Source organism: Cervus canadensis, chromosome 8 (assembly GCF_019320065.1).
Source record: "Cervus canadensis isolate Bull #8, Minnesota chromosome 8, ASM1932006v1, whole genome shotgun sequence".
Classification (NCBI taxonomy): domain Eukaryota; kingdom Metazoa; phylum Chordata; class Mammalia; order Artiodactyla; family Cervidae; genus Cervus; species Cervus canadensis.
Genome location: NC_057393.1, coordinates 20,938,532 through 20,952,159, shown reverse-complemented (window position 1 = coordinate 20,952,159; position 13,628 = coordinate 20,938,532). Strand labels below are relative to the sequence as shown.

At 43.9% G+C, this 13,628-nt stretch overlaps 1 protein-coding gene across 3 annotated transcripts in view; it reads right to left on the bottom strand.

Annotated features, from left to right (window-relative positions):
- Positions 1–6,033, bottom strand: part of XPNPEP1 (X-prolyl aminopeptidase 1) — a 52,184-nt gene extending 46,151 nt beyond the window's left edge. Inside the window, exon 1 of one of the 3 annotated variants that reach the window (XM_043475486.1) lies at positions 5,881–6,033. In XM_043475486.1, the coding sequence (XP_043331421.1) occupies positions 5,881–5,912 (32 nt within the window). In that variant the 5' untranslated portion in view covers positions 5,913–6,033. Of the gene's footprint in view, positions 1–5,260; positions 5,415–5,880 lie in introns of those variants that run through there. The other 2 variants (XM_043475488.1, XM_043475487.1) reach the window with 2 other exon arrangements.
- Positions 6,034–13,628: the final 7,595 nt, after the last annotated feature.

Below are 13,628 nucleotides of genomic sequence, written 5' to 3'. Positions count from 1 at the left end.
TTCCACTATAAACAGATCCTAAATTCATACAGAAATGCAAAGAATCCGAAATAACCAAAACAATCATGAAAAAGAACAAAGCTGAAGGATTCAACCTTTCCTGACTTTAAAATTAATAAAACTATAGTAATCAAGACAGTGTGGTACTAGCATAAAGATAGACTTATATATCAATGAGGGCTTCCCTGGTGGCTCAGTGGTAAAGAATCTGCCTGCCAATATAGGAGACATGGGTTCAGTCACTGGGTCAGGAAGATCCCCTGGAGAAGGAAATAGTAACCCACCACAGTATTCTTGCCTGGGAAATCCCATGGACAGAGGAACCTGGCGGGTTATAGTCTATGGGGTCGCAAACGAGTTGGACACAACTTAGCGACTAAACAGCAATAACCAGATCTACCTCCTAAGAAATCTGTATGCATGTCAAAAAGCAACAATTCGAACGAGACATGAAACAATGAACTGGCTCAAAATTGGGAAAGGAGTATGTCAAGGCTGTATACTGTAACCCTGTTTATTTAGCTTACATGTAGAATACATCATAAGAAATGCTGGGCTAGATGAATCAAGAGTGCCGGGAGAAATATCAACAACTTCAGATATGTAGATGATACCACCCTAATGGCAGAAAGCAGAGAAGAACTAAAGAGCCTCTTGATGAGGGTAAAAGAGAAGAGTGAAAAAATTCAACATTCAAAAAACGAAGATCATGGCATCTGGTCTCACTGCTTCACAGCAAATAGATTGGGGGCAGGGGGGATAGAAACAGTGGCCGACTTTATGTTCTTGGGCTCCAAATCACTGCTGATGGTGACTGTAGCCACAAAATTAAAAGATGCTTGCTCCTTGGAAGAAAAGCTATGACAAACCTAGACAGCGTATTAAAAAGCAGAGACATCACTTTGCCAACAAAGGTTCATATAGTCAAAGCTATGGTTTCTCCAGTAGTCATGTATGGATGTGAGAGCTGGACCATAAAGAAGGTGAATGCCAAAGAGTTGATATTTCTGAACTGTGGTGCTGGAGAAGACTCTTGAGAGTCCCTTGGACTGCAAGGAGATCAAACCAGTCAATCCTAAAGGAAATCAGTCCTGAATGTCCATTGGAAGGACTGATGCTGAAGCTGAAGATCCAATACTTTGGCCACCTGATGCAAACAGCTGACTCGTTGGAAAAGACCCTGGTGCTGGGAAAGATTGAGGGGAAGAAGAAAAGGGGGCAACAGAGAATGAGATGATTGGAAGGTATCACCAACTCAATGGACATGAGTTTGAGCAAACTCTGGGAGATGGTGAAGGACAGGGAAGCCTGGCACGCTGCACCCCATGGGGTCACAAAGAGTCGGACACGACTTAGCAACTGAACAACAACACAACATCTAATGGAGAAAAATATAGTCTCTTCAACAAATGATGATGGGACAAATGGATATCCACATGTAAAAGAAGGAAGTTGAACTTCCACCTTCACACCATATACAAAAATTAACTCAAAATGGATCACAGACATAAATGTTTTCTTAGAAGAAAACACAGACATAAATCTGCCTGACTCTGAATTAGGCAATGATTTCTTAGATATGACATCAAAAGCATATGCAGCAAAAGAAAAACAGACAGGACTTCATTAAAGATTTTAATGCTTCAAAGGATACCATGAAGAAAGTGAAAAGACAACCCATAAAATAAAATATTTGCAACTTAAATATATGATAAGATTCTGGTATCCAGAGTATATAAAGAACTACTATAGGGACTTGCCTGGTAGTCCAGTGGTTAAGCAACCACTTGCCAATACAGGGCACATGGGTTCAGTCCCTGATCTGGGAAGATCCCACAAGCCATGGGGCAACTAATCCCATGAGCTGCAACTACTAAAGCCCACATGCCCTTGAGCCTGAAATGAGAAGCCCCTGAAACGAGAAGCCCATACATTGCAACTAGAAAGTAGCCTCTGCTCACCACAACTAGAGAAGGCTGCACCCAGCAACAAAGACCCAGCACAGCCAAAAATACATAAAACTTTTTTTTAAAAGGACTATTACAACTCAACAATAAAAAAAAAAAATTACAAGTTTTAAATGGTCAAAGGTTCCAAATAGACATTTCTCCTAATTAGATATACAAGTGGCCAGTAATCAACATGAAAAGGTTTTCAGCATCATTATTCATAAGGGAAATGCAAATGAAAACCACAACGAGATACCGCTTCACACCCACTAGGAAGATTATAATTAAAAACAACAAAAAAAAGACAGTAACAAGTATGGGCAAGGATGTGGAAAAATTGAAACAACCAGAAAATCACTGGTGGGAATGTAAAATAGTACAGTAGCTTTGGAAAACAGTCCAGCATTCCTCAAAAGATTAAATACAGTCTTAGCCTATGACCCAGCAATTTCACTCCTAGGTACATACCAAAGGAAACTGAAAACACAAGTCCACATGAAAACTTGCACACAAAGTTCACAGAAGCATTATTCATGATATTCTAAAGGTAGAAACAACCCATACATCCATCAATTGATGGATAAATAAAAGTGGTCTAAGCATACAATGGACTATTATTTGGCAATAAAAAGGAATAATTACTGATATATGCTACAACCTAGTAAAGCTGGGAAACATTTTATGCTAAGTGAAAAAAGCCAAAGACGACCATATATTGTATGATTTCATATGCAGTGTCCAAAAGAAACAAATCCATAGAGAGAGAGTAGGCAGTGGTTGCTTGGACCTAGGGTGGAGCTGGAAATAAGGACTAACTGCACTGGGTACAGGGCTTCTTCCGGGGAGGATTAAAAGTTCCTGAAAACTGATCATGGTAATGGTTGTACAACTCTGGGAATATTCTCAAAACCACTGAGTTGTACTTTTTAATAGGTAAATTGTGTGGTACACGAATTATATCTCAATAAAGTTGTTATAATATTTTACAAAGTAAAAAAACCTCTTTTCCTTGGACAGGAAACAAGTCACATTTTCACCTGGTTTCCCTTGACTTCATATACACATTTAAAAGATGGTGAGCCAAGGATGTCAATTTCTCTACCTACTCAAGTTTAACTGGTGCCAGTGACTGGTTCACAGACAGGACAAGAGCGCTGGAGGGAAACTATTCAAAAGCAGCCCTATTCATTCACTTTACAAGAGAAGAAACAACTAGCCACAGGCCATAAACATTAGGAGCTGCAAAGACAAGACCAGAAATCAGTCTGACAGGTGATGTTCCCAGAGAACTTGAGTTCAAGCACTCTCTGTCCACATCACCAACTCCATCTTCCTGTAAGGATCAAAGGAGCCACAAAGCAGCTACACATTAAAACAATCATGCTCCTGTCATATCCCGGTCTCTGCAGAGTCTGAGATCCATCCACCCTTCACTTGCTTGGACAGACACATTCTCCGGCTCTCAGAGCAAGGTTATCATTAAATGTTAGAGCTAGAATATACCTGAGGGATGATCCAACTCAGCTCCCACCTCTAGAAAGAAACTGAGAGACAGAGATCAACAAATTGCTCAAGGCCTCAGAGCTATTTGATGACACAGCTAGTCTAGAACTGGAGTCTAGGCCTCCCAAGTTTCACTTCAGTGCTCTTTGCCTGACCAGGACTTCTTCAGCCTGTGGCTGTTGTTGTTTAGTCACTATCGTGTGTCTGACTCTTGCAAGCCCATGGACTGCTGCCTGCCAGGCTCCTCTGTTCATGGCATTTCCCGGGCAAGAATACTGGAGTGGGTTGCCATTTCCATCCAGGGATCGAACCCATGTCTCCTGTTGGGTAGGAGATTCTTTACCACTGAACCACCTGAGAAGCCTCTTCTCCAGCCAACACCTTCTCGATGTCATGATGTGCCATGAGATGAGTAAGAGGAAAGAAGCATGCAGAGAACTTCCTATTCAATCTATTTATAAGATGGTTATGGCACATTTTTCTCCCTCTCTCTTTTTAAAGAAATCCCTACAGTGTTATTACCCTCCCCATGCCCCCAGTCCATGATGAGAATCACACATGTATATCACTCAGGATGGGGCAAATCAAGGACCAAGATGCTCAGTCATGCCCTGTAAGGTGAGACAAGGGTAGAACAGAACAGGTTCTAGGGTGAAGAAGTGGGCAATGTTATTTTTGCCTACCCAGGATCCAACCCTCCTCCTTTTGATCAGAGCACCTTGGTTTTCCTTCTGAAAATGTCTCTTCTCCACTTTCAGCCCACAGAGTTGGAATGAGTCTCACCTGTTCACCTACCAAGTTCTGGGACCCAGGCCTGCTCAATCCATCCTTCCAAACCAGCGATGGACATAGGATCAATCCATCCTTCCAAACCAGCGATGGACATAGGACCAAATCAGTCCAGTGAGGATCAGATTTGGAATTTCTGCTCCAACCATTAGGTAAAAAGACCCTATTTCTGCTGGGGCTGTCAGACCACAACTGTCATAACCTGCTAAAGGAGAAATTCTGCCTGACAACACTAAAGAAATCAAAGCCAAGAAGTGCAAGAGAGAAACCAAGTTTTGAAGCTGGTGTGGTCACCTGGACTCAGCTGCACTAGAAGCTGGTTCAACCTCTTAACTAAGTCAATTTGAGTTTAGTTTCCATCATCTAAACCGAGTCATGTTTACAATAATAGCACTCAAATTCTGCCATTAGGGGAAGTACTTGGGGCAAATGGCCCCCCTTCTCTCAGCTCTCAGTGGTAAGAAAGTCTCTCTCAGTTGATGCCTAAAGACCCTTCTACCCCTAAAATGTTGTGAGTCTATGAAGCCAGCAAAGACCAACTTGGTCCTCAAAGGCTACTTCTCAGCCTAGGGGCCTAACTCAGGATCCACTCATCTGACCCCACCTCCAGCACCTAACACACAGGCAGCTCCTTCCCCGTGCAGGTTAGCCACACATCAGACACCCTTTCACAGGGTGGGCAGGTTCTCCACTCATCCCTAACATGCTGTGGCAAGGCCAAGTTCAACTCAAGGTCGGCTTGGGATTTGTCCACTCACAAACACCAGCACAAACCTTGGTCTGTGTTCAGCAAGTGAGTCTGCCCAGGCTGCGAAGCTTATTCATTCAAGTTTCAGCTGATTAGAGGATGGCTGACCTCGTGTGGATTGCCAGGGTGCTTGGCTTCTGACCTTTGTGACCCTCAAGGTATCTCTCAGCCTCCTCCCATTTTGTTAGCTGCTCTGATAAGTATTCCCTGGGTATGGGGGAAGCACAGGCTGCAACCTGTTAATGTGAGACCAGAGGATTATCCTTCTCACCTCCTTGAATCCAGGGAGAACTCGGGGCAGGTTACTGGTGGGACTTTCCTGGAGATTATGCCCAAGTATTATTCCCTAGCCTCTGAAAACACTTGGTGGGGAAGGGCCCGCGGTTGCCGATCCTTGTGGCGGTGACAGATCAGTAAGGCGAATTGCAGGTGTCATACTGTCAGGGTTGTAATTTGAGGATTAGATTCCCAGGGTAGAAGAGAGAGGGCAGAGGCTCGCCCGCCTCCCCGAACCCCAAGAAGAGTCGGTAGGGGTCAACTTCCTGCCAGAGCGGGGCCTCCTCACCCGACCCGGGAAGGGGCGGCGATGGCCACCGCCCCCTCGGGCCGATAGCCGCAGCTCGGCACACACACACGTCCGGGGACCCGGCTCGGGCTGCCTGGGGGTGCCGCGACCGCTGAAAACCAACCGGAACTTGCCCGGCTGCATGGTTCCCTCCCCCGTGGCCTCGTTCTGGGGGCTCCAGCCAGCCCCTGCCGGCGCCCGACTGCGGTGGGCCGCCCGCAGCTCCTCACCCGCTCGTCCCTGTCCTCCCGGGTGCAACACGCGTAGCCCAGGCCCGGGGGGCCGCGCGCTGCCCGGACGCCGGATCCCCGGCAGAGCGCCCTCACCTTACTCGCGGTGCCTTTCTGGAGGCTGCCATTCGGCGGTGACGTGCAGGGGCCCACGTCAGTGGAGCGCAGACCAGCTGATCGCCGGCGGACCTGCAGGAGCTAAGAAGGCCGGCGCGCGCGCCTAGCCGGGCACGCCCCGCCCGGCGGCGGGCGCCCGCGCCGCGGCCCCGCCTACCCCAGGCCCCGCCCACTCCCCCGCCGGACTGCCCACCCCGCTGAACCCATCTGCGTTCTCTTCTCAATCCCCGGGCTTCTTTCCTCGCGGCAAGTGACGGAATGGAGGCCGTGCCTTGGCGTGTGGTTTCGGTTCATTTTTCTCGCCATTCCCCAAAGAGGAAAAAGAAGGGCTTTGTCGGCCGAAGGGGCTGCAGCGGCGCGATGAGCTGCCCTTCAGGGATGATCTAGCTTTTAGGAGGAGGACGTACCCAGTTCTGAAAGTGCCTCAACACGATCTCACTTCCTTCCTGAAGCGTAAGCATATTCCCAAAGTCAATTATACAGGCAAAAGCCAGCTGCTCAGTCCACTTGGATAGCTAATAGGCATCTCAAACTTATGTCCGAACGGCACTCCTGGCCCAACGCACCAAAACAGAACCGTGCTCCCCGAGTCAGTGGATAAATCTTGGAGGCATCCTTGCCTCCTCTTTCACACCCTACATCCAGTCTGTCAGAAAATCGTGTTGGTCCTGTCTTCAATACAGATCCGTCATCCAACCTCTTCTCACTACCCCGACCTGTCCCCGCTCCTATGTCACTACCTTCTCACCCTTGTGATTGATGATTCTGGCTTCCCTAATACCACCAGCACCTGCACAGTCTAGCCTAAACTTAGTAGCCAGGTCAGTCCTTTCACGTCTGAGATCCTGTCCCTGCTCTGCTTAGCACTTTCTGTTTGTTCATCATTTCACTCAGGGTAAAAGCTCTGCTTGATTTGTCCCTAACCATTTCCTTCTGTTCTCACATTGCTCTCTCAGCTCCAGCAAAACTGACCTCCTTGCTTTCTTTGAAAAAGTTGGGTACACTCATGCCCCAAATATCCAGGCTCCCTTCCTCACCTTTCCCTCCTCTTGCCTTCAAGTCTTTGCTCAAGCATCACCTTCTCAACAGACCTACCAAGCTCACCCTATTTAAAATTGTAAACCCCCCAAATTCCTAATCCCCTTACCCTGACCTGTTTTTTTCCACAGCACTTACTACCTTTTAACATGATAAAAAAATATATATGTATGTGTATATTGTATTCTGCCCCCACCTTATACACACACACAAGCACACACACACATCATAGCCATTAGTGCAGAAATGGTGTCTGTGTTGTTTAACGATGAACAATACCTGACATGTACTAAGTTCTCATTTTCTGCTTGAATGAATGTCCCCAGAATGTGCAGTACTCAAGGGTAGGGACAGTGGCTCTCTTGTTCATTGTTATGAACCTGGTGATTAAACCAACACTCGGAACAAAGTCAGCACTTCAGAAATATTTACTAAATGAAAGCAATCTACACCTCTTCCTTTGACCTTGGTGAAGCCCTGATACATCTGTAGCAAGCAGCTATGATGCATGCAAGAGCTTGGAGTCCTAGTTGTTATTCAGTCAGCATCTAGACAAGCTAAATTAGGGCCTGTAGAAAAAGTATAAAAGAACTAAAAGATGTGGCGCCTTGGAAAGTAGCAGATGTCTGTTTCATTTCCCCAAATTTATGAAGCCAAAAAAAAGATTGTAAATAAAATGACTGGTTCCAGCCCACATCTGAAAGATGGTGGGAAAGATCAAGTTGTAAGGGGAAAAAAAATAGATGTCAGAGAGACAGATTAAGTGGAACCTAAAGGGAGCAGGTATTTCGTAATCACATCGCCTAGAGTCTGCTCAAAATTTATCGCATCTGGCTTTAGGGGAGAAAGAAAAATACTTTGTGTTCTCTGAACCGGATTTGAATTTCTGTTTGCAGGATAACAAAGCATCCCTCCCCATCTTGAATTTCTTTCAGGAGAACCTCAGGGAGAAATTGTTGAGCCAAATCATCAGCGAGGGTGAGAACACTGGGGTTATGTCAGGCTCTCCTCCGATCTCTGAAGTCCGCACGTGTCTGAAGAGATGGAATAGTCATATTGACTAATACTTACTTTGTGCCTCAACCACAACAACCCAAGGAATAAAAGACTGTCATCCTCATTTCACTGTTGAGGAGACAGATTTGCAGAGGTTAAGTCACTTGCCCAAAGTTCGCAAGCTGGTAAGTGGTTGGACTGAGGTGTACATTCAGGCGACAGGATGGTTTCCTCGCCCTCAGACACTGAATCATCACTAGGTTATATGGAAGGAACCCTAGAGGTCACCTCATACAATCTTGTAGTCCTCATATAATATCTTAGTCTCATCATGTATGGCTGTGAGAGTTGGACCATAAAGAAAGCTGAACGCCAAAGAACTTTTGAACTGTGGTGTTGGAGAAGACTTCGGAGAGTCCCTTGGACTGCAAGGAGATCAAACCAGTCAATCCTAAAGGAAATAAGTCCTGAATATTCATTGGAAAGACTGACGCTGAAGCCGAAGCTCCAATACTTTGGCCACATGTTGTGAAGAATGACTCATTAGAAAAGACCTTGATGCAGGAGGAGAAGGAAAATGATTGAAGGCAGGAGGAGAAGGGGATGACAGAGGACAAGATGGTTGGATGGCATCACCAACTCGATGGACATGAGTTTGAGCAAGCTCCAAGAGTTGGTGATGGACAGGGAAGCCTGGCGTGCTGCCATCCATGGGGTCACAAAGAGTCGGACACAAGTGGATGACTGAACTAACTGACTAGGGTTCACCTCATACAATCTCTTAGTCCACACAGTGGAAAGCAGGAAGCAACTGGATTCATCATTCCAACTCAGACTGGATGGATTTTAAATGTATCCAGAAACATTGTTAGTTGCTCAGTTTTGTCCAGTCCTTTGCGACCTTATGGACTCTAGTACACCAGGCTTCTCTGTCCATGAAATTCTTCAGGCAAGAATACTGAAGTGGGTTGCCATTCCCTTCTCCAGGGGATCTTTCTGACCCAGGGACTGAGCCTGAGTCTTCTGCATTGCAGACAGATTCTTTACTATCTAAGTCACCAAAGCAAGACCTTGATACTCGGAAAGATCAAAGGCAAAAGGAGAAGAGGGCAGTAGAGTATGAGTTGGTTAGATAGCATCACCGCATCAATGGATGCGAATTAGAGCAAACTCTGGGAGATACTGAAGGACAGGGAAGCTGGCATTCTGCAGTCCTTGGGGTTGCAAAGAGTCTGACATGATTTAGTGAGGGAACAACAACAACAAAGAAACATTGTATGGATATATGTTATGGCTTGACTTGTGTCCTACCAAAATTCATATGTTGAAGCCTCAACCCCCAAACCTCAAAAGGTACATTATTTGGAAGTAGAGCAGTGTAGATATAGTTAGTTAGAATGAGATTGTACTCAGGTAGAGTGGACCCCTAATCAAAATTACTGATGTCCTTATAAGAGAGAATTTGAACACAGAGACAATGACATGTGACGATGAGAACAGAAATCAGAGCAATGCCTCTCTAAGTCAAAGAACTCCAAAGACTGCCAGCAAGCCACCAGAAGCTAGGAGAGAGGCTTGGAACAGATTTTCCACCATGGTCCTCAGAAAGAACCAACACTGAGGGCACCTTGATCTTGGACTTCCAGCCTCCAGAGCTATGAGATAATAAATTTCTGTTTGAGCCACCCAGTCTGTGGTATTTTGTTACAAAAGCCCTAGGAAACAATATAAAGTGAGTTCTAAACATCCAAGTATATGAACTGTGGAACTGTTATTTTGGCCACACAGCACTCATTCATTCTAATTCTGGTAACCATTCTTCTATTTCCCTCTGAGGATCCATCTTTACTTCCATCCTTCCCTCTCTTACTCTCAGTCCAAGTTATTTGGTGAAACACCTGAATTCCAGCACAAGCCACAGAGATAGGCTCAGAAATAGGACCAATGCAACAAAATTTGCGTGGCAATTGCTGGAAGAGAGCCTTGTTCTCCTTTGCCACGCAAGAACCCAGAAGCACCTACTCTGGAGCTGCTGCCTCTCCATGTAACATGTGAATGGTACTAAAGCAGCAGAAGGCAGGGCAGGGAGACAGAAAGAGAAGCAGAAACCTCATAATATCATCTGTGCCCTGTATCCTGCAAGCCTGAAACCAGATCTCCCTCTGGACTTTTTGGAAGTCAGCCAAAATATTTCCTTTTGTGTTTAGGTCAGTTTGACATAAATTTTCTGTCACTTGCAATCAAAGAACCCTCACTGAATCATTTAAGTAAGTTATGTTCCATCTATACAACTGGATTTTATGTATGAAATGGATATAGTTGTATTAATATTGACAATTGTGAATTAAGATATTGGGCTTCCCAGGTGGCACTAGCAGTAAAAAAAAAAAAAAAAAAAAGCCTGCGAATGCAGGAGACCTAAGAGATGCAGCTTCAATCCCTGGGTGGGAAAGATCCCCAAGAGGACGGCATGGCAACCCACTCCAGTATTCTTGCCTGGAGAATCCCATGGACAGAGGAGCCTGGTGGACTGTAGTCCATGGGGTCTCACAGAGTCAGACATGACTCAAGTGACTTAGCATGCACGCCTATTTAATACTGATAAAGATTTATTTTTTACAATAAAAAGTAATCAGGGACTTCCCTGGTGGTTCAATGGTTGGTACTCATGCTTCCACTGCCAGAGGTTAAGGGTTTGATCCCTGGTTGGGGATCTAGGATCACACATGCTGCGCAGTGTGGCCAAAATTTTTTTAAATAAATAAATAATCAAGAATAAAAAGAAAGCAATCCACAGAATATTAATAATGCTTACCTCAAAGTGGCAGAATTTGGGATGATCTTAATTTTGCTTTGCTTCTTTGGTTCTTTTGAGATTTTTTTAATCTAAAAGAAATTTGAAGTATCAATACTGATCATTTCTCTGATTCTTTCACCTTTGAAGAGAGAAGGTGAAAGAAGGGAAGTTGTTCCATCCCTCAAATATGAGCATCACAAATTATAGTAGTCCTTCAAAGTTCAACTTGATAACTGGTTGATGGCCTGACCGTTGATTGGGGAAGTGGGGCATCCCTGTTGGTAAACCCCCAAATGAGAGGACTGAAAAGACAGAGATTCCTGTAGGCTATTAAACAAAATTACAACTTCACTGGATGGTTTTAACCTTTTCAAACATTTCAATTTGTTCTAATAAAATTGATAGTTATAGGAACAGTGATGAGTGAGGCTCTTATAAATTGTTTTAATATGGTCTTATTTTCTGTAATGTTAGCTACAAGATAGGCCTGTGGTTACACCCTAGAAAGGAATCAGAGAAGAAAAGCCAACTTTCAGGATCGTAGAGTCTGCCAAAACAATGTACTGTAAATTAAGGGTGGGAGAATGCATTTGGCTCAGATCAGAATCCACTCACCCTTTGTATTCAATGAAAACTGAACTCAGACCTTTGATATCTGAGTTCCATTTACTCTTGGCAAAGCTCTGTTTTCTGGTTTAAAAAAAAAAAAAAAAAAAAAAAACCTCAGGAGGCCCAGAAGATTTCTTGGACATCAAAAGTTTCTTGCACAAACAACATATTGATGAGCTAAGTGTAAATGAATCAGAAACATACTGAGTAAGTGACTCTGAAAGACACACACCCTCCCATGCTATACAAAAAAAAAAAAAAGGCTCAGGAAAGTGCAGTCTGTCTCTTCCCTTAAGGAGGATTCCTTTTAACTGTATTTTATCCCTTTCTCAAGAAGTCTTGGGGGGACCTTTGTAAGATGCAGCAAAAGAAAGAGTATATTTCGCTGCTCCTGACATTGACTTCTCACATTCCCTTCCTGGCTGTGCCCTGCAAGAGGGGCTTTGGATAGAAGGGCTTCCCTGGTACCTCAGCTGGTAAAGAATCCACCTGCCCTGAAGTAGACCCCAGTTCTATTCCTGAGTCGAGAAGATCCTCTGGAGAAGGGATAGGCTACCCACTCCAATATTCTTGGACTTCCCTGGTGGTTCAGTTGGTAAAGAATCCTCCTGCAATGTGGGAGACCTGGGTTCTATCCCTGGGTTGGGATAGAGAAGGGAAAGTTTACCCACTCCAGTATTCTGGTCTGGAGAATTCCATGGACTGTATAGTCCATGGGGTCGCAAAGAGTGGGACATGACTGAGCGACTTGCACTTTCACTTGCACTTTCAGCACGCCTAAAGGTCAAAGTCAAAAGACAAACTCTGGTCCTGGCTCTGCCTCTAAAAAGGCACGTGACTTTAAAACTGGCAGGGCAACTTCTTCCTGGTTTCCTAAAAATTTATATGGGACCAGCCCCTTCCAGACCTGTTGTTCATTTGATCAAGTCCTAGTAAGAGAACCTGAAGTTGGCAGCCTAGCAGATATGTTTTATGTGGCCCTCACTGTATTCTTGTTTAGTAACAGCTTTATGGGTGTATAATCCACATACCATACAATTCACCTATTTAAAGTTTGCAATCCAGAGGTATTTTAGCATATTCACAGAGCTGGGCAGCCATCACCACTATCAATTTTAGAACATTTTTATCACATCAACAAGAAATCTACACCCTTTACCATCACTCCCCAATTCCCTTCATCCTCCCCATTCTAGGCAACCACTAAGCCACTTTCTGTCTCTATAGTTTTGCCTCTTCTGGACCTGTATGAATGGGATCATAATATATGTGTGGGTTTTTTTTTGTCATTGGCCTCTTTAGCTTAGCATAATGTTTTCAAGGTTTATCTATGGTGTCATGTATATCAGTACTTGATTCCTTTTTATTGCCAAATAATATTCCCTGTGTTTACCTGTTTTTTAGCTGATGAACATGTGGATTGTTTCCACTTTGAGGATATGGTAAATAATACTTCTGTGAACTTCATACTTCTATGAGCTTCTATGATAAATATGACTTCTATGAAGTCATGTTTAAGTTTTTTTGTGGACATATGTTTTCATTTCTCCTGATTATATACCTATGTGTGGAAACATTGACTCATATGATCGCTCTGTGTTTAACCATTTGGGGAACTACAGAAATATTTTCCAAAGTGGCTACACATTTTGCATTCCCAACATCAGTGTATGAGGAATTCAGTTTCTCCATATCCCCACCAATATGCATTATTATTTTTCTTATTGATTCTGGCCATCTAACTGGATGCGTAATCGTACCTCTCTGTTTTGATTTGCATTTCTCCGGTAGCTAATGATGTTGAGCTTCTTTTCACATGCTTTTTGGTCATTTGTATTTCTTCATTGGAGAAATATCTGTTCAGATGCTTTGCCCATTTTTAAATTGGATTATTTCTTTCTTTTATTATTGAGTTATAAGCATTCTTTATTTATTCTAGATGTAATTCCCTCATCAGATATATGACTTAGAAATATCAATGTTTTCTCCCATTCTGTGGGTCATTGCATCTTTTATTCTAGTTAGATAGCAACACTTCAAAAGGAGACATTCTCTATTTAAACACACACACACACATCTTGGAAATTCCCTGGTGATTCAGTGGTTAGGACTCCAAGCTTTCACTGCCAAGGGCCTGGGACCAGGGATCTAAGATCCCACAGGTCACATGGCATAGCCAAAAGAGAAAAAAGAGGGTGGGAAGAAAGGATGTAAGTTCATTAAATAAATAAATAAAAATTTTAAAGTTACATCTTCGTCTTCTTTTTGAAGATCAGAAGTTTGGTTT